The 20,933-nt window shown below is 41.3% G+C and overlaps 1 protein-coding gene across 2 annotated transcripts in view; it reads left to right on the top strand.

Moving 5' to 3' along the window:
- The first annotated feature begins 7,658 nt into the window (after positions 1 to 7,658).
- The window catches only part of ca9 (carbonic anhydrase IX), a 31,278-nt gene continuing 18,003 nt past the window's right edge, over positions 7,659 to 20,933 (top strand). The window contains exons 1-2 of one of the 2 annotated variants that reach the window (XM_060908921.1): positions 7,659 to 7,989; positions 16,452 to 16,484. In XM_060908921.1, coding sequence (XP_060764904.1) covers positions 7,869 to 7,989; positions 16,452 to 16,484 — 154 coding nt within the window. In that variant the 5' untranslated portion in view covers positions 7,659 to 7,868. The remainder of the gene's footprint in view (positions 7,990 to 16,451; positions 16,485 to 20,933) is intronic. The other variant, XM_060908922.1, reaches the window with a different exon arrangement.

Here is a 20,933-nt window from a genome sequence, read left to right as displayed (position 1 = left end):
GTCTACTGCTGATTTTCAAGTTTCTGAAGGAAATATTATGTATACACATGCTTCTTGTTTGTCCTTGATCAGCTGATAAATTTCTACAGAGGAAACTTTTCCCTGTGGAGAATACGTAGAAAGATGCTATCCATCATGCCTAATTTTGACATTGCAATGTTCTTCAAAATTGTAATTTGTTTACTTAATGTCTGCTTTTCTTTAGCCTAAGAGCAGTTAGGGATATTTAAATCACTACATCTAGTTAAATAATTTAAATAATCTTGCCCATCTTGTGCTACAGGCAATTAATTACACAGTTTGGTTTGAAAATTTTATATAATCCCAATTCCAAAAAAGTTGGGATGCTGTGTAAATTGTAAATAAAAACAATGTGGTGATTTTACAAATCATGAGAGCACTATAATTCATTGAAAATGGTACAAAGACAACATCTTGTGTTGAAACAAATTTTGTTTTTTGAAAAATATGCTCATTTTGAATTTGATGTTTTGAATTTTGAATGTTTCAAAGAAGTTGGGACGGGGCATGTTTACTACTGTGTTGCATAAACACACTGTAAATGTTTGGGAACTAAGGAGACCAATTCCTGTAGTTTTGAAACTGAAATGTTGTTGTCCTATTTTTGCCTGATGTACAATTTCAGTTGGCCAACAGTTTGGGGTCTCCATTGTCATTTTGTGCTTCATAAAGTGCCAAATACTTGAAATAGGAGACTGGTCTGGACTGCAAGCAGGCCAGTTTAGCGCCCGGCCTCTCTCTCTCTCTCAGCCATGCAGTTTTAATATGTACAGAAAATGGTTTGGCGTTGTCTTGCTGAAAGAAGGAAGGCCTTCCCTGAAAAAGATTTTGTCTGGATGGCAGCATATTGCTCTGAATGTGTGTGGGTGTTAGGGTTGGGCGGTATCCAAATTTTGATACCTTTAAACTATCTCTGTGTTTTCCCGGGGTATACGGTATTACCGAGAAAAAAATATTTTGTTTCGGCCTACTGTGTAACGTGCGCCTATGCCTCAAGTGTACTATTTAAAAGCAGCATAGCGCATTGTGTGCATTGTGGTATGGATTAAGCAGAAAAGCGAATTTTGTGCATTGATGAATGGATTAAGAGATATTTCAAAGCATCACGCAACTCTTCCTTCATCTTGAAAATAGCATTCAACTGTCGTTTACACATGTCTGCATTGAAACGCCATTTGCAGCACTATTTCACCTACTCCATCAAAAAAAAGTACACGATGAGCAGGATCATACCCTTTCAAGCATGGGAAATAAAAAAAAGAAAAAGAATCAACCAACACCCAAGTCCGTTTAGACTGCGCGATAAACCATATTCTTCAGCGCAAATGAGGCGAACCTAATTCAAATGCGTGATAGCTGCACAAGGCAAAATCATATGGGCCCACGTCATGCCATGGCGGGGAAATTAATAATCAAATGGCCTTACCTTGCTTAAAACGTTGTCTCGATCACATAACTCCTTACAATTATTCCACTTAAATCCATACGGTTTAACACACCCAACAAAGATAGCAAGCGCATTGCTAATTCCCACCAGAAACCGAACAGTTTACGCTACGATGTTTTCTTCCGTTTCTTCAGTAGATGACACTTCAAACGTTTATTACCCACATCCCAAATGTCATACGTTATATTATTTTACCTTGTTGTTACTCATGTAACCTACTCAAAACACAACTCATTGGAGAGATCTCGTGGAAGTGGAGTACCCCAGGCTATGGTGTGCCTTAGGGGACATATTAGATTTTTCGTTTGGTTTGAAACCAAAATACTGCCACACTGCATTTTTTTTTTTTGCCAGTAACTCGTTATCTTGACTTGCCATCTTTCAACCGCGGTCTCAGTCTCTTTTTTTTTTTTTAGATAGGACAGTATAGAGAGACAGGAAATGAGCGGGGGAGAGAGAGAGACGGGATCGGGAAATAACCTCGGGTCGGAATCGAACCCAGGTCCGCGGATTTATGGTACGGTGCCTTAGCCATCTGAACCATGACACCCCCGGTCTCAGTCTCTTGCGAAGCTTTCTGTCAGACTCCAAATGTCACGCAGGGTTGCCATGGTAACGACATAAACAACCCTGCACGCGATGAGAACTTCTTTAGGAAATTGGTAGAATTAGTGAAAATACGATCACACAGTTATTCGGGATGATCTTCAATTTATTATTTTATATTATGACCTCATGTACTCCATATTTATTTAGATATTATATATTTTTTTAAAATGACGGTAATGAGACCGATACCGTTGGTACTTTTGGATACCTCGGGATACCTTCTTACCGTAATACCGCCCAACCCTAGTGGGTGTGTGCGGTTTTTATAAATTAAAAATCATTCAGCATTTATGATGCCTTCCCCGATGTCAAGTTTATTTGTATAGAGCTTTTAACAAACATTGTTGCAAAGCAGCTTTACAGAATTTCTCATTCTCATCTCGTCTCTAGCCGCTTTATCCTGTTCTACAGGGTCGCAGGCAAGCTGGAGCCTATCCCAGCTGGCTACGGGCGAAAGGCGGGGTACACCCTGGACAAGTTGCCAGGTCATCACAGGGCTGACACACACAGACAACCATTCACACCTACGGTCAATTTAGAGTCACCAGTTAACCTAACCTGCATGTCTTTGGACTGTGGGGGAAACCGGAGCACCCGGAGGAAACCGACACGGGGAGAACATGCAAACTCCGCGCAGAAAGGCCCTCACTGGCCACGGGGCTCGAACCCGGACCTACTTGCTGTGAGGCGACAGCGCTAACCACTACACCACTGTGCTGCCCCTTTACAGAATTTGAATGACTTAAAATATGAGCTAATTTTATCCCTTATCTATCCCCAATGAGCACGCCTGTGGCGATGGTGGCAAGGAAAACCCCCCTCAGACGACATGAAGAAACCTCGAGAGGAACCAGACTCAAAAGGGAACCCATCCCCATCCGGGTAACAATAGACAACATGACTATAACATTAACAGTCCTAACATAAAGTCAGCTTCGTTGATGCCATAAAACCCCCCACCGACGGAAACCCGAGCGCAAAACCGTTCACGACAACCGTAGTCCCAAAGTCAGCAATACCCCTTTTCCACCAAATCTGTTCCAGGGCTGGTTCACAACTCGTTCAACTTGCAAACCAGCTGAGAACCAGTTTGCTTTTCCATAGCTCGCGGTGCTAAGGGAAGCCACGTCATTATGTCACTGTATACGTCAGTTACGTCGCTACGTTTGCATAAACCTTGGTGCGAATATCAAAGCAAAAACAACAGCAGCAATAATAATAATGGATGACTTCGCGTTTGTACAGCTGCTGCTTCTCGTCGCGGTCTTATTGTTGGTCTTAACAACACACACCCCCGAGCCAGTTCTTTGTCAGTGGAAACAGAAAGCCCGGTTCCAAACTAAGCACTGGCCCCGAACCAGCCCTGGAACTGCTTTGGTGGAAAAGGGGCACAAGTCAACTGCAGTCCCCAGCAGATGTGTAAGCTACCCATGTCATGTGCACTAATGCACCCTCATACCATCACAGATGCTGGCTTTTGAACTCTTTAGCATGGAGGATGTGGTGTCCATGATTTCTAAAAATAATTTCTACTTTTGGTTCATCAGACTTCAGGACAGTTTTCCACTTCGCAGTCCATTGTAAAAGAGCTCAGGCCGAGAGAAGGTGATGGTGTTTCTGGATGTTTATCTGGTTTTGACTTGCATTTGTGGATGGAATAATGAACTGTTTTCACAGATGATGGTTTTCTGAAGTGTTCCTGAGCCCATAAGTGATTTCCACTACAGACGCGTGTCTGCTTTTTAATGCAGTGAGTGTCACCTGAGGGCCTGAAGATCACAGGCATCCAATGTCAGTTTTCAGCCTTGTCTCTTGCATACTGAAATTTCTCCAGATTCTCAATCTTTTAATGATATTATGTAACATATCAGTGTTTCTCAACCAGCCCACTGTTTCTGCGAAAGGAGGCAGATGACTTGTGCATTACCAAAAACGTACCCAAATCTTTTTTTTTTTTGTCTTTCCACTACCAATAGAACCTAATGGGTACATTTCGTCATGCATCCTGCTGTAAAGTATGTGTTCACAAGAGGAACATGGGGGGGATTCATGGGCAATTCTAAGGAACTACAGCGGATTTGGGAGGGGATGCACGCAGGGTGTTTTTTCTTTCTCTCTTTTCTTTTTTTCTTTTGGAAGGACTGTTCCTGCTAAAACTGCCCACAGGCTGAACTGCTCATGTATGACCTCTGAAATACCTAGTGTGACATTTTCTCCCTTCACTCACTACTAAGAGGATTTGGGATCAGGTACCACTGAAAATATTGTGCTGGATAAATTAAAGGACGTACATCAGAAATTTATCATGTTATACATGGAACCCATGGCCTGAAGGATGGAGAAGCAGCCTTGGGTCCAAAGGGTCACCAGTTTGATTCCTGGGACCAGCAGGAAAAATGTGAGGGGAGTTGAGTGAATGAACAGCACTTGAGCAAGGGACCTAACCCCTAACTGCTCCCTGGGTGGTGTTGTATAGCTGCCCACTGCTTTGGGTATGTATGTGTTCACTGCTTCAAATGGGTTAAATGTAGAGGAGGAATTTTTGCTGAGCTTGAACGTACATAATTCAGCATATCCAAAAAGGATATAATGACCAGTCATAGGTTTAAAAAGTCAAATATATGCAAGTCTAATATGAGAGGGGACACATCTTTTGCAAGCACGCTGGCTTTATAATCCTGGAGACATGTTCATACTGAGTTTAAGGGCAGAATAAGCAATATCTATGAGTCAAAGAAGACAGGCAGCTCAAGGATCTAAAGATGAATTCTGTAGAAGTGGTGTTGCTGAAATTGTCATGATAAAACATGACAAAGTATTCTCTTACCTGCCGTCTAAAATGTCTGGGGTTGCTATTTTCTTCCTTGATTCAGAATGGAGAGGATCGGGTGAAAAATGTTTTGCTTAATAAAGGAAGGGACGATGTATTATTTATAGAAGAAGAAGAAACCTTTATTTGTCACATGCACACTTCAAGCACAGTGAAATTCATCCTCTGCATTTAACCCATCTGAAGCAGTAGGCAGCCACACTAGAGCGCCCGGGGAGCAGTCAGAGGGGTTAGGTACCTTGCTCAAGGGCACTTCAGCCCAAGGCCGCCCCACGTTAACCTAACTGCATGTCTTTGGACTGTGGGGGAAACCCACGCAGACACGGGGAGAACATGCAAGCTCTGCACAGAAAGGCCCTCATCGGCTGCTGGGTTCAAACCCGGAACCTTCTTGCTGTGAGGCGACCGTGCTAACCACTACACCACCATGCCGAATGATGAAGCCTGTATTTTTTTGTCACACGTACACTCAAGCACAGCGAAATTCCTCCTCTGCATTTAACTCCTCTGAATCAATGAACACACATACACTTGTGTTCAAAATAATAGCAGTCCAACACAACTAACCAGATCAGTCACTGTTTTTGGTGGAAATTATATTACTACATGGCAAATAATTTACCAGTAGGTGTAGTAGAGTCATAGAAAACCAACAGACCCAACATTCATGATATGCATGCTCCTGAGTCTGTGTAATCGAATAATTAAGTGAAAGGGACGTGTTCAAAATAATAGCAGTGTGGAGTTTAATTAGTGAGATCATTCATTCTGTGAAAAAACAGATGTCAATCAGGTGGCCCTAATTTAAGGATGAAGCCAGCACATGTTGTACATCCATTTCTCTCTGAAAACCTGAGAAACATGGGTCGTTCCAGACATTGTTCAGAAGAACAGCGTGCTTTGATTAAAACGTTGATTGGAGAGGTAAAACGTATACTGTAAAGAAGTGCAGAAAATGATGGGCTGCTCGGCTAAAATGATCTCCAGTGCTTTAAAATGGACAGCAAAACCAGAGAGACGTGGAAGAAAACAGAAGACTACCATTTGAATGGATCGAAGAATAGCCAGAATGGCAAAGACTCAGCCAATGATCAGCTCCAGGGTGATCAAAGACGGTCTGAAGTTACCTGTGAGTACTGTGACAATTAGAAGATGCCTGTGTGAAGCTAATCTATCGGCAAGAAGCCCCCGCAAAGTTCCACTGTTAAAAAAAAGACGTGCTGAAGAGGATACAATTTGCCAAAGAACACATCGACTGGCCTAAAGAGAAATGGAGAAACATTTTGTGGACTGATGAAAGTAAAATTGTTCTTTTTGGGTCCAAGAGCCGCAGACAGTTTTTCAGACGACCCCCAAACACTGAATTCAAGCCACAGTACACTCTGAAGACAGTGAAGCATGGTGGTGCAAGCATCATGATATGGGAATGTTTCTCTTACTGTGGTGTTGGGCCCATTTATCGCATACCAGGGATCATGGATCAGTTTGCATATATCAAAATACTTGAAGAGGTCATGTTGCCTTATGCTGAAGAGGAAATGCCCTTGAAATGGGTGTTTCAACAAGACAACGACCCCAAACACACCAGTAAGCGAGCAGCATCAGGGTTCAAGACCAACAAAATGAAAGTTATGGAGTGGCCAGCCCAATCCCCGGACCTTAATCCGATAGAAAACTCGTGGGGTGACATAAAAAATGCTGTTTCTGAGGCAAAACCAAGAAATGCAGAGGAAATGTGGAATGTTGTCAAATCATCCTGGGCTGGAATACCTGTTCACAGGTGCCAGAAGTTCTCAGAAACCGTGGTTATACAACTAAATATTAGTTTAGTGATTCACAGGAATACTAAATCCTTAAGATTTTTTCAGTTTATACAGTAAATATTTGGATTTTGTAATGAAAAATGCAGACACTGCTATTTTTTTGAACAGCCCAATGTTCATTTTTCTTCTTTTTCTGTAAAGTAATTAAAATATTCATACATTTTTCTTCATGTTTTGATGTAGAATATAATGTGCAGTGTTCCCAATGCATGGAAATAAAAACTATTATAAGGATTTTGAGCTTTACTCACGTTTTTAAACACACTGCTATTATTTTGAACACAACTGTATGAGCAATAAGCATACACGTACCCAGAGCAGTGGGCAGCTATGCTGCAGTGCCCGAGGAACATGGCTGTTGTTCAAAGTGTTCACAGAGTACCATGTATTTTCTGGCTCTCTGAATGGGTCTGTCCTCCCTAAAACCCCACATCCTTCCCTCTTTCTGCTTGATGCCCTTAAAATTGACCATACTCCTTCATAAAATTACTGCTTTATTAGATGTTACAAATACTAATAACTAAAAATTATGCGATTATGTGTAAAAGGAAACAAATACTCTAATTTTGTCATTTTTACAAGGATTCCACTGCAAGCAGAACCCAACAAGCTCACAGACTGCACAGTACTAGGTCTTGTTTTAACAAGTTTTAAGAAATATGGTCAAGTTTAAGGGCGTCAAGCAGAAAGGGGGAAGGACAGATTGTCCAGAGAGCTAGAAAACACATGGTATTCTGTGAACACTTTGAACAAACAGGAGTCTAAAGCTGTTTTTTCTCAGTTCATAATATTAGACTGGACTTTGCTCAAGGCGCGTGTGTGTATGTGGGGGGGTGAGAGAGAGAGTGAGGTGGCACGGGGAGGATGCCAACTTTGCCAAAAGCTTAGGAGGTTCAGAGATTAAATTAGTTGGTATTCAGTCTTTAAAGCAGAATGAGCTCGTGTGAGAGAGATTGAGCGATGTCCCAGGCACCAGCTGATGGCTCCTGATTGGTGGCTTTCCTGAGGGCAGCCTTTAAAGCTCCGCCCCAGGTGACAGACCTGTGAGTGAGTAAAGCTGAGGCTTTGTGGATGTGTATATAAAGTGTGTGGGTATGAAGACTGACTTACTAATAATCAGAGAAAAGCAAAGATCAGGATGCTGTTAGAGCTCTTCATCACCCTCCTCCTCATCCACAGTCAGGTGTCAGGGGACACGAGTTCCTCTGAAGAAGAAGAAGAAAATGTGAGCAGTGAACATGAGGATGAGCATAAAAAAAGTGAGTAAATTGAGTTATTATTGAGTTATCAAATGAGTTATTTTTGCTTGAAATTGTAGTTAACACTTGTGCATGAAAATGTGCAGCAAACAGTCAAAAGAAACCGAGCATAGGTTAATATATAAACATTTATTGGAATATTAAGGCTCGTGAAGTTTTCTGCAAAGTACACTATGCAATCTGTGTAATAAAAATGTTATAGGGTATTTTATTTGCGAATGACTTGTACTGCCAGTGCAGAGTGAGCAGTGGAAAGAAGTTGGCTTCTGTTTGAGTGAACGCAATTCTTTCAGTCAATGTTTTTTGTTTTTTTCTCCATGTGTGTGGTCAAATCTGCATCTCCAGAAAAAAAAATGCAAATGTATTATTTACTAAGAAATACTGCATTTTTAAAAATGTAATGTTCAGATTTCCTTTTGTTTCTCGCCTGCTTTCAGTACCATCATGTAGCCGTTTATATGCAGCTGAATATTTAGCCTATCAAATACATTACACTTATAGGGAAATATTAATAATCAAACGTAACATTATTTTTTATTTGCGCTTATCTCGTTCTGCTCCTCAGCATTGTATGGCATTGAATCTGTTTTATGGTGTTTCATTTCAGAGGTGCAAGACATATTTTTTTAAAATTGATTTACTAGATTGCTAGAAGTTTTAAATGAAAAAAAACCCCATTGTTTTATATATAGGTTTATTCCTATGAATATTTCAGATCGTTTCTTTCCTCAGTATCATGATGTGGCTGAAATATTGTGGAAGTGTGTGTACCAGTCAAAAGTTATATATAGTACCAGTCAAAAGTTTGGACACACCTACTCATTCATTCATAGTTTTGTGGGGGGGGGGTTCTGTATTTTGACTGTTTTCTACACTGTAGAACCATACTGAAGACATCAAAACTATGAAATAATATATGGTACATGAATGAAATTATGTGGTAAACAAAAAAAGTGTTAAAACAATGCATTTTTAATGCATTTGAGATCAAATAATAAAAAAATACAGTAAATAACCGTATTCAACAACTGTAGTAATCCATATTATGTCAAGAAATGACAGTCCATCATTACTTTAAGACATGAAGTGACTTTTAATGAATAAAAATAAAGAAACACCATTGATTTGGAAGGTGTGTCCAAATTTTTGGCTGGTACTTATATATGTATGTATGTATGTATGTATGTATATATATGTTTTTCCACTTATGAGCAAGTATATATTTTTTTTTAAATCAAATCTTTAAATGAATGATACAGGAGTTGGGTTTACATCCTGCTGCTCCTCAACATTGTGCCATGTAGGCTTTTTACCGTTAGTGTGAGTTTTTCTGAAGTCTTTATTCAGAATGAGATCAGTCTTACCAGCTCATCCAGGACATTCCTGGTGACGTGAGTTACAGCTTGTGGTTTTGTTATGGTGAAACTCCAGGGCCTACGTGCCGATGTTGATGTTCCCTGCCCTCATAAGGCTGAGTAAGAAGTGGAAAAAAAAAAAAGTTGTTGCTAAAGGCATCATGCCCTCTTTTAGTGCTTTTACAGTGAACGGAGACTCGACTTGCTGTTTCTCTGGTACTGAGCTGGTTCAGCATAAATCTTCCTTCCATTAATCATCCTCTCATATTTTATCCGAATGTCCTTCCGGATGACCTTCGACACTATATCAAAAACCCTGACTATGCATTATATTACTGTGAAGCAGCCACAGTCATATTGTAATTGTGCAATATGTCATTATAAATACATTTCTTCTGAAAATGAGTGTAGTTTAGTGTTGTTAGACAGAAATTGTACAGATCATTTGACTGGAAGATCCATGTGGCACACTTGAAAAGACTTCATTGCATCGGTGAGCATACACTGTAAAAAAAAAAATCCGTTGTTTTTACGGAAAAATACTGGCAGCTGTGGTTGCCAGAATAATCCTGTTAAAAATACAGTGAAATGTAAACAACATTACAGAATAACTTGTACATTTCACTGGGATTCCATGTACAATTAATGATAACTAAATGTAAATTTTACAGGTATTCAATGTACAATAATCAATACATAACTGTTAATTTTACGGATATTCATTGTACAATAAAAAAGCATCTAGGAATGAATTGCGAGTGTTCTCGATGATTGTTTTTTGTGGCTCCAAAATGATGGTTACAAGCAATGATCTACTAGACAGATATTTTATTTGATTTAGAGTTTTACGAAATGTGCCGGAGAGCCTCTACTGACATTTTTTAATTTTTTTAACAGGGCAATGATGTAATTTTAACTATCACATTTCTGTTTTAGTATTACAGTTTGTCTGTGTTTAAACTACAACGATTTGTAAATTCTACAAAAAAATATGATCAATTCAACATATTCTTACTATTAAATTAACAGTGGTATTTGGTTAGGAGTTTTACAGTATATTGATGTAAATTACACACTGCTTCATTGTTTTTGTATTTACAGTTTTTTTATGTCATGATTTTACATAAATTCACTGTTAATTCTACGGACGGCGGCACGGTGGTGCAGTGGTTAGCGCTGTCGCCTCACAACAAGAAGGTCCTGGGTTCGAGCCCCGGGGCCGGCGAGGGCCTTTCTGTGTGGAGTTTGCATGTTCTCCCCGTGTCCGCGTGGGTTTCCTCCGGGTGCTCCGGTTTCCCCCACAGTCCAAAGACATGCAGGTTAGGTTAACTGGTGACTCTAAATTGACCGTAGGTGTGAATGTGAGTGTGAATGGTTGTCTGTGTCTATGTGTCAGCCCTGTGATGACCTGGCGACTTGTCCAGGGTGTACCCCGCCTTTCGCCCGTAGTCAGCTGGGATAGGCTCCAGCTTGCCTGCGACCCTGTAGAACAGGATAAAGCGGCTAGAGATAATGAGATGAGATGAGATTCTACGGACATTTTTTACAGTGTACAAAAATAGAGCGCAATGTTTTCTTTTACTTGCAGGTTCTAAACTAAGAGGTTTTCACAGGAACCAGAATTTGCTGAATGACCAACAAACATTTCTTTTGTACCTGCCAAGTATCCTCTGAATTAATCCGTTAAACACTTAAAACCACAGCCCACTGTTTGGATTTGTTCATTTGAATAAACCATGAAGACTTGAATTTGCGATTTGAGCAAACAATTTGAACTACACAATCAAAAATCTCATCTCATCTCATCTCATTATCTCTAGCCGCTTTATCCTGTCCTACAGGGTCGCAGGCGAGATGGAGCCTATCCCAGCTGACTACGGGCGAAAGGCAGGGTACACCCTGGACAAGTCGCCAGGTCATCACAGGGCTGACACATAGACACAGACAACCATTCACACTCACATTCACACCTACGGTCAATTTAGAGTCACCAGTTAACCTAACCTGCATGTCTTTGGACTGTGGGGGAAACCGGAGCACCCGGAGGAAACCCACGCGGACACAGGGAGAACATGCAAACTCCACACAGAAAGGCCCTCGCCAGCCCCGGGGCTCGAACCCGGACCTTCTTGCTGTGAGGCGACAGCGCTAACCACTACACCACCGTGCCGCCCACAATCAAAAATAGTCATTCAAAATCATACACACCAGGCTTTTTTGCATCCATGATCTGAGCTGAGCTGAAATCTTAGCACCAGAGTGGATTTCTTAACTACTCCTATAAAATTAATCTGCTGTTAGCTCACATAATCCATATAAAAGGATAGACTTAGAAGAGCAATTTACATCTTGTAGTCTAGTATTGTTCTGTGGCTGGGATTTTACAAAGTGATGATTCAGTCTCACTGTGTGTGTGTTGTTATAAGGAAAAGTTTTGCCTGAAGAGTAATACACACAGATTTTTCCCTGAGTCATAACTAAGAAGCAGTGTGACGACGGAGCTGGATTTCACTGTTAATTTTTCTTTAACCCTGAAATGGACAGTCATGGCAGCTTGATGGAAAACATCTGTCCACATGGTTATTTTTCAGCTGAGACTGTGCTAAGAGCACAGTCTGTGCAAAGCATGATTAAATACTAATGCAGTTATTTATACCTGTACCTTACCTGATACACAGTATTAAAATACTATACCACACACACATTCCAAACCTAAGCGAGAATGTTCCATCCATCCATTATCTGTAACCGCTTATCCTGTTCTACAGGGTCGCAGGCAGGTCCCAGCTGACTATGGATGAGAGGCGGGGTACACCCTGGACAAGTTGCCAGATCATCGCAGGGCTGGCACATAGAAAGAAACAACCATTCACACTCGTAGTCAATTTAGAGCCACCAATTAACCTAACCTGCATGTCTTTGGACTGTAGGGGAAACCAGAGCACCTGGAAGAAACCCACACAGACACAGGGAGAACATGCTAACTCCATACAGAATGGCCCCCATTGGCTGCTGGGCTCGAACCCAGAACCTTCTTGCTGTGAGGCGACAGTGCTAACCACTACACCACCGTGTCACCCCTAAGCGAGAATGTTACTCTGTGAAAATCTCTACGTTATCTTGTTTACTCACACAACGTCTCTCTGCTGGCTTTAATTAAAAAAAATAGTGAAATCAATTCATTGATTAATTTGGGGGCAGCACAGTAGTGTAGTGGTTAGCACTGTCTCCTCACAGCAAGAAGGTCCTGGGTTCGAACCCAGCGGCCAGCGAGGGCCTTTCTGTGTGGAGTTTGCATGTTCTCCCTGTGTCCACGTGGGTTTCCTCCGGGTGCTCCGGTTTCCCCCACAGCCCAGAGACATGCAGGATAGGTTAACTGGTGACTCTAAATTGACCGTAGGTGTGAATGTGAGTGTGAATGGTTATTTGTTTCCATGTGTCAGCGACTTGTCCAGGGTGTACCCCGCCTCTTGCCCATTGTCAGCTGGGATAGTCTCCAGCTTGCCTGCGACCCTGTAGAACAGGTTAAGCGGCTACAGATAATGAATGAATAAATAATCTTCCCTCACAGTCCAAAGACATGCAGGTTAGGCTAATTGGTGGCTCCAAATTGACTGTAGGTGTGAATGGTTGTCTGTGTCTATGTGTCAGCCCTGCAATGACCTGGCGACTTGTCCGGGGTGTACCCTGCCTCTCTCCCATAGTCAGCTGGGATAGGCTCCAGCTTGTCTGCAACCCTGTAGGACAGGATAAGTGGCTACAGATAAGGGATGGATGATTAATTTGGTGTTGACTTTCCTGAATTGTTTAGCTTGGTAAACACTGGTGGGAACATGATGATGTTTTATCCCTAAAAATACAAGTCGGGTTTAAAGGTATAACCCCAAACAACTGTTTAGCTTGATAGGGAAATTTACTGTGGTCTGAAATCAGTCAACATTGGAGTACTCAGTCCATTTAACCTTTATTTGTTTTGTTTCTATTGATTAGGGGTCCAAATTTTTCAGTTATCATTCAACATAGCAAACATTACGTGTAATCGGAGTATAGAATAAGCTGGTTAACCCCTTAAACTCCCAGGATCCTGCCAGTGCACAGATCCTCAGTCATCCTCATATCTATATCCCTACATCAGTTTCACTGCAGTTAATAAATAATTCATAGAAGTTACTGAATATCACACTTCCAAAAAAAGGTTTAATTCATTCATTCATCTTCTAGGTGAAGGTCATAGTAGATCTGGAGCCTATCCCGAGAACACTGGGCGTGCGTCAGGAACACACCCTGAATGAGATAACAGTCCATCCCAGGGCACCAAGCACACGCGTTCATTCACACACTCATTCACACATAGGAGCAATTTAGATTAGCCAGTCCACTTCCTGCCATGTTTTGAAAGGAAGGAAACCTGAGAACCTGAAGGAAACCAGAACAGATAAGGAAGAACCTGTAACACTCCACACAGACAGTAACCTGAGCTCAGGATGGAACTGGGGATCCTGGTGCTGTGACCTCTGTGCATAACTAATCGGTAAAGGTTCTAAACTTCTTCAAAATGTCTAAATAGAGCCTTCTCTGAATCCTTCTGTTAGAGCCTGTAAAGGTTTCGCAAAGGGATTCACTAAAGAACTCCTCAGAGTGCTAACAGTGAGTGTTATTAAAATATTCAGAAATTGATCAACAGATTTATGCTGTAACCTTTCAAAAAATACCTCTAATGTTCTGAATTAACAGTTCAGTGTTATCATCACCCAGACAAGACCAAAACAGAAAGAGAAATATTAGTGTGAATATTCCTACATCTAAAGATGATGCAGTGAAACATGTTCAGAGCAGCCATAAAACCTGTCAGGTTGAACAAAAGTTCACAAAATGTTCTGCACACCTAAAATTATTAGATTATTTATTCATTCATTATCTGTGGCTGCTTAACCTGTTCTACAGGGTCGCAGGCAAGCTGGAGACTATCCCAGCTGACTATGGGCGAGAGGCGGGGTACACCCTGGACAAGTCGCTGACACATGGAAACAAACAACCATTCACACTCACATTCACACCTACGGTCAATTTAGAGCCACCAATTAGCCTAACCTGCATGTCTTTGGGGGAAACCGGAGCACCCGGAGGAAACCCATGTAGACATGGAGAGAACATCCAAACTCCACACAGAAAGGCCCTCGCTGGCCACTGAGCTTGAACCCAGGACCTTCTTGCTGTGAGGCGACAGTGCTAACCACTACACCACCGTGCCACCCCTAGATGGATACATCTCATTATCTCTAGCCGCTTTATCCTGTTCTACAGGGTCGCAGGCAAGCTGAAGCCTATCCCAGCTGACTATGGGCGAAAGGCGGGGTACACCCTGGACAAGTCGCCAGGTCATCACAGGGCTGACACATAGACACAGACAACCATTCACACTCACATTCACACCTACGGTCAATTCAGAGCCACCAATTAGCCTAACCTGCATGTCTTTGGACTGTGGGGGAAACCGGAGCACCCGGAGGAAACCCATGCAGATACGGAGAGAACATCTAAACTCCACACAGAAAGGCCCCCACTGGCCACTGGGCTTGAACTCAGGACCTTCTTGCTGCGAGGCGACAGTGCTAACCACTACACCACCGTTCCACCCCTAGATGGATACATAGAACCTTTAATTATAAGAGTGAAAGTCTAAGATAAATAACTGAAAAATAGCCCAGGAATTTAGGGGTAAATACATAACAGTAGTTGTGTGGCCACTATTCCATCACTATTAATGAAAAATTAATAATAATAATAGGGCGGCACAGTGGTGTAGTGGTTAGCGCTGTCGCCTCACAGCAAGAAGGTCCAGGTTCGAGCCCCGTGGCTGGTGAGGGCCTTTCTGTGTGGAGTTTGCATGTTCTCCCCGTGTCCACGTGGGTTTCCTCCGGGTGCTCCGGTTTCCCCCACAGTCCAAAGACATGCAGGTTAGGTTAACTGGTGACTCTAAATTGACCGTAGTTGTGAATGTGAGTGTGAATGGTTGTCTGTGTCTACGGTATGTGTCAAGTCATCACAGGGCTGACACATAGACAACCATTCACACTAATAATAGATAATAGATAATAATAATAATAATAACACCTGAGGTTATCTGATAGCAACTGACGATATTAGGCATCTTTTCTACTTTCAAGCTTTCAGTCCTTGGTAGAAAACCATTGCAGGCTAAACAGCAAAGAAAACTTTTAGCCATGTGACCCATTCTTTTCCTATTCCTCTGTGATTCTTAAGTTGCACACTAAAGAGCTGATCTCTGTAACTTTATCACGACCCACCATGTAATCGAACAATAGTGCCTGGAGTCATGATGGCCATCAGTAAGCTGCCAAAGCTCTTTTAAATGGGCTCCATATAAGGCTCAGGCTCAGGAGCATAATGCCTGCATTCAGCCAGCTGGACGAAGGAAAGATTATGCAAGTGAGCTGACATGAGAGAACAGAGAAAATGTTTCCTTCAATGCACCTGTACCTCATACTCGGAGCATGTGAAGCTTTCACGACCACCCGCTTGGAATTAGGAATTTTAGACCTTTATTCATCACATGTATATTAGAGCACAGTGAAATTCTTTCTCTGCAATTAACCCATCTGGAGATGTGAACACACACACCCAGAGCAGTGGGCAGCTGTGCTGTAGCACCCAGGGAGCAGTTGAGGGTTAGGTGCCTTGCTCAAGGGCGCTTCAGCCATTCCTGCTGGTCCTTGGAATTGAACCAGTGACCTTTTGGGCCCAAAGGTGCTTCTTTAACCTTTAGGCCATGGCTTCCCCATGGGTCTAATAGCCTTCGTTTCTCAGGACTTTATCTGTTAAAATATCTTTCATATCTTTTTTTTTTTTAAGATTTATTATAGTATGTTGTTATTAGAGTGTTATTAGAGTGCATGAGCAGTAGTGTTGCGAATCAACCAAAAGGACAATGTGTAACCAAATAGCAGGTGACCAGCTGCTTTCTGCAATGAGCTTCTGGTACTTGAGCCATTACCTTTACTAACCTGACCTACATCACCAATTTGTCAATAATTATGTAACAATTACGTTACCCTATTTTTGACCGACTTTCTTATTTCTTTACAGGTTCATCCCACGCCGATCACTGGGGCTATCATGGTAAATAAGTAATGTATTATATGTCAAAGTGGTGTAATATGCTTGCAGGTTGTATCACAAAGATCCTTATTTCAATCCCTAAGACCTTTAGCCAAGTCACCATGACTAATGAGTATTAATTATCTGACTCATGTGTGATGGCAGCTGAAAAAGACCAAACCATTAGCTCCTTGAATATATCAGGAAATAGCTTCATGCAGCGTTTCACTTATCAGTGAATACTTCTAGGCTGGCCATGATCCTCGATTATATTTCATTCTGATAAGACTTGAGGGCGTTGTTTATTCATGGAGCTCTTTGTTCAAACTCGATGTTCTATTTCATGTCTCTTAACCACCAGTGGTGGTGAGAATCATCTGGATACCTTCTTGTGTATATGCAACCAAGAAAGTTACGAAATCATGTATCATTGCCTTTCTTTTTCTCAACTTGTACACATCAGAAGACATGTACAGTACATCATCTGGAGCTATAGGGTCCTGATCACACTATTGGTCCCACTCCAAAAAATGTCATGTCTAAGCTCCTATTAGATCATGCTAGATATTTATCACCAAAAGCACAACATGTCCTAATAGTGTTCATATAGGACTAGCTTGGGTAGCATAATGATTTTTTTCTGATCTATTTTCAGGTGACCACAGCCACCCAAAGCCTCCCATTTGGCCGTATGCCATGTTGCATGCAGATATAAGACCAGATAGGAACTGTTCATAGTTTTTGCCTGTTTGGCATAAGCCTCTAAATTTCTTGTTGGTTGGACTACTAACAGTTGATAGTTTAAAATGTGTAGTAAGATTCAAGCTGCATGTTGAATGTCAGTCTCACCAGACGCAATGCAAATCCGTGGCTCCGTATGTGATATTTTCCGTAAACAAGTTACTTTTAGTAGGCTGCTGTGCCCCAACAGGTAACAACTGGAGTCATTCAAAATGCTCTCTGAGAAAGCTGGGTCTAATATACAGTTAGGTCCATAAATATTTGGACAGAGACAACATTTTTCTAATTTTGGTTCTGTACATTACCACAATGAATTTTGAACAAAACAATTCAGATGCAGTTGAAGTTCAGACTTTCAGCTTTAATTCAGTGGGTTGAACAAAATGATTGCATAAAAATGTGAGGAACTAAAGCATTTTTTAAACACAATCCCTTCATTTCAGGGGCTCAAAAGTAATTGGACAAATTAAATAATTGTAAATAAAATGTTCATTTCTAATACTTGGTTGAAAGCCCTTTGCTGGCAATGACTGCTTGAAGTCTTGAACTCATGGACATCACCAGACACTGTGTTTCCTCCTTTTTAATGCTCTGCCAGGCCTTTACTGCAGCGGTTTTCAGTTGCTGTTTGTTTGTGGGCCTTTCTGTCTGAAGTTTAGTCTTTAACAAGTGAAATGCATGCTCAATTGGGTTGAGATCAGGTGACTGACTTGGCCATTCAAGAATATTCCACTTCTTTGCTTTAATAAACTCCTGGGTTGCTTTGGCTTTATGTTTTGGGTCATTGTCCATCTGTATTATGAAACGCCGACCAATCAGTTTGGCTGGATTTGAGCACACAGTATATATCTGAATACTTCAGAATTCATCCGGCTGCTTCTGTCCTGTGTCACATCATCAATAAACACTAGTGACCCAGTGCCACTGGCAGCCATGCATGCCCAAGCCATCACACTGCCTCCGCCGTGTTTTACAGATGATGTGGTATGCATTGGATCATGAGCTGTACCACACCTTCGCCATACTTTTTTCTTGTCATCATTCTGGTAGAGGTTGATCTTGGTTTCATCTGTCCAAAGAATGTTCTTCCAGAACTGTGCTGGCTTTTTTAGATGGTTTTTTTTAGCAGAGTCCAATCTAGCCTTTTTATTCTTGAGGCTTATGAGTGGCTTGCACTGTGCAGTGAACCCTCTGTATTTACTTTCATGCAGTCTTCTCTTTATGGTAGATTTGGATATTGATATATTGATACGCCTACCTCCTGGAGAGTGTTGTTCACTTGGTTGGCTGTTGTGAAGGGGTTTCTCTTCACCATGGAAATTATTCTGCGATCATCCACCACTGTTTTCTTCTGTGGGCGTCCAGGTCTTTTTGCATTGATGAGTTCACCAGTGCTTTCTTTCTTTCTCAGGATGTACCAAACTGTAGATTTTGCCACTCCCAATATTGTAGCAATTTCTCGGATGGGTTTTTTCTGTTTTCGCAGCTTAAGGATGGCTCGTTTCACCTGCATGGAGAGCTCCTTTGACCGCATGTTTTCTTCACAGCAAAATCTTCCAAATGCAAGCACCACACCTCAAATCAACTCCAGGCCTTTTATCTGCTTAATTGAGAATGATATAACGAAGGAATTGCCCACACCTGCCCATGAAATAGCCTTTGAGTCAATTGTCCAATTACTTTTGGTCCCTTTAAAAACAGGGTGGCACATGTTAAGGAGCTGAAACTCCTGAACCCTTCATCCAATTTTAATGTGGATACCCTCAAATGAAAGCTGAAAGTCTGGACTTTATGTCCATGTCCATTATATAACTATAACCTGAATATGTTTCAGTAAACAGGTAAAAAAAACAAAATTTGTGTCAGTGTCCAAATATATATGGACCTAACTGTATATAGGTGTAATAGACAGACTTCTGAAAACACTGAGAATTTTAAGATGTGCCATTTGGCCAAAGTTTATTCGACTATTTTCCGTAAACATTTACGGCACATACGGAATTTCAATTGCCTCTGTAACCGGTGTTCCGATCCTGCTGAAATGTTCAAGTTTTGCCATAAAGAAAGTAAGTGTGTTTACCTTGCTTGGTGCATTGACAAGCCTAGGTAAAGTGAATTTTAGAAACACTGAGTTTACACCACTTTCTTATCTGAAGCAGAACAGCCTGCTTATTGCTTCATTCAGATGCCTTGATAATGTGCACTAAGTCCCATTAAGCTCTCACTCCCTGTGATTTGTTAACTTCAGGGTATTAGAAAATCAAAAAGTATAATACTGTGTACATACAAGGATGTTTCAATTTTACCTCTTATGCAACATACAGTAACTGGGACCAATAGCATGACCAGGGCCATAGCAGCTTGTCCTCCAAAGTTGACAATAGCCTCCTTGCTTCTGCTGTAGTCCTTGTACTTTTTATACATCACAAGCATTTTTTTCTAAGTGAAATCCTGTAGAACTTGTTGGCACCTGCTAGCTTTGAGTTGGTTTCCCTAGATAACATTGTTATCATTATTAGCCATTACGTACAGCACTGTTTGCTAGCTGTTATCTCTATTGCACGGCATAGATTTCTGCAAGGACTGAGAGGTGCTACTCTAATTCCCCAAGAACCTGGTGTGGCATATCCCCTGTTTGCTGGAGTCCCTTGAAACAGCTCCTTATTGCAAGATGCTGATCTGGAAAATGTGTCTCTGCAAACCATAATTTTGTCAATGATTACTGCCAATAAACTCACCTTGCCAAGACTGTGGTGGCCTTATAGCTGAAGCCAAGGTATATTGCCCAATTTTATTAATCAGTTGATTGAGCTTGCAGCACTCCATCAAGGCAAGTGTGCAAAGCATGTGCCCTGTATATCCTCGACAGTACTATATAGATCCAACACCTGCTGTCTGATTCCCAGACCAACTGCTCATCTGTCATTGAGAAAAGATTAGGGTGACCAGATTTCCCTAGTCTGAAACCGGGACACTTTTGTGCGTGCTCGCACACCTTTTTTTACGTAAACATGATACTCAGAGAGGTGCTCTTATTTTGTTGAAGCTCACATTTATCAGCATCTCACATGAAATAAAACAAACAGGCATTTTGTTATCTAGTAGCATAGTGGTATACAGATCAGTTAAATTATGGTCAGACAACAGATTTTGTAATGGCTGAGAATAGGCCAGGCTATGTCCATAGGCCAAATTTAAACTGATTTATTTCACCTGTTTGTGAGAACACCAAGAAGAATGCATATGCACATGTAGGCTATATCTCTAAAATTGTATGCACTATAGCATGAACTTAAAAAGTAGATATGTGACCTCAACATAGCCTAGGTCAGAACTTTACTAACCATTCCCCACAACTGAATGAATAAAGCAACAAGCTGTTCAATATGGCCAAACTGTCAGAATGGTATGTTAAACAGAAACAAAAAAGAGACAAGTGATTTGAGAATATATACTACGGAAGCCGAGAGAGGATATAATCCTTTTTTTAATTCACCTTGTTATCCCGAGCAACATAATTAATTCAGGATCTCGAGAAAACAACACAACTAATTCAAGATCTCGAGAAAACAAAACCGTTATTCCGAGATCTCGACAAAACAAAACAATTATTTCATGATCTCGAGAAAACAAAACAATTATTTCATGATCTCGAGTAAACAACTGAGAAATGGTTCATTCAGGTGCGCCAAGAGACTTGTGATATGCTGACTTTGGGGCTATTTCTCA

Source organism: Neoarius graeffei, chromosome 25 (genome assembly GCF_027579695.1).
Source record: "Neoarius graeffei isolate fNeoGra1 chromosome 25, fNeoGra1.pri, whole genome shotgun sequence".
NCBI lineage: Eukaryota > Metazoa > Chordata > Actinopteri > Siluriformes > Ariidae > Neoarius > Neoarius graeffei.
The sequence above is the reverse complement of the archived record's forward strand: the minus strand, read 5'-3'. Positions and strand labels throughout refer to the sequence as shown.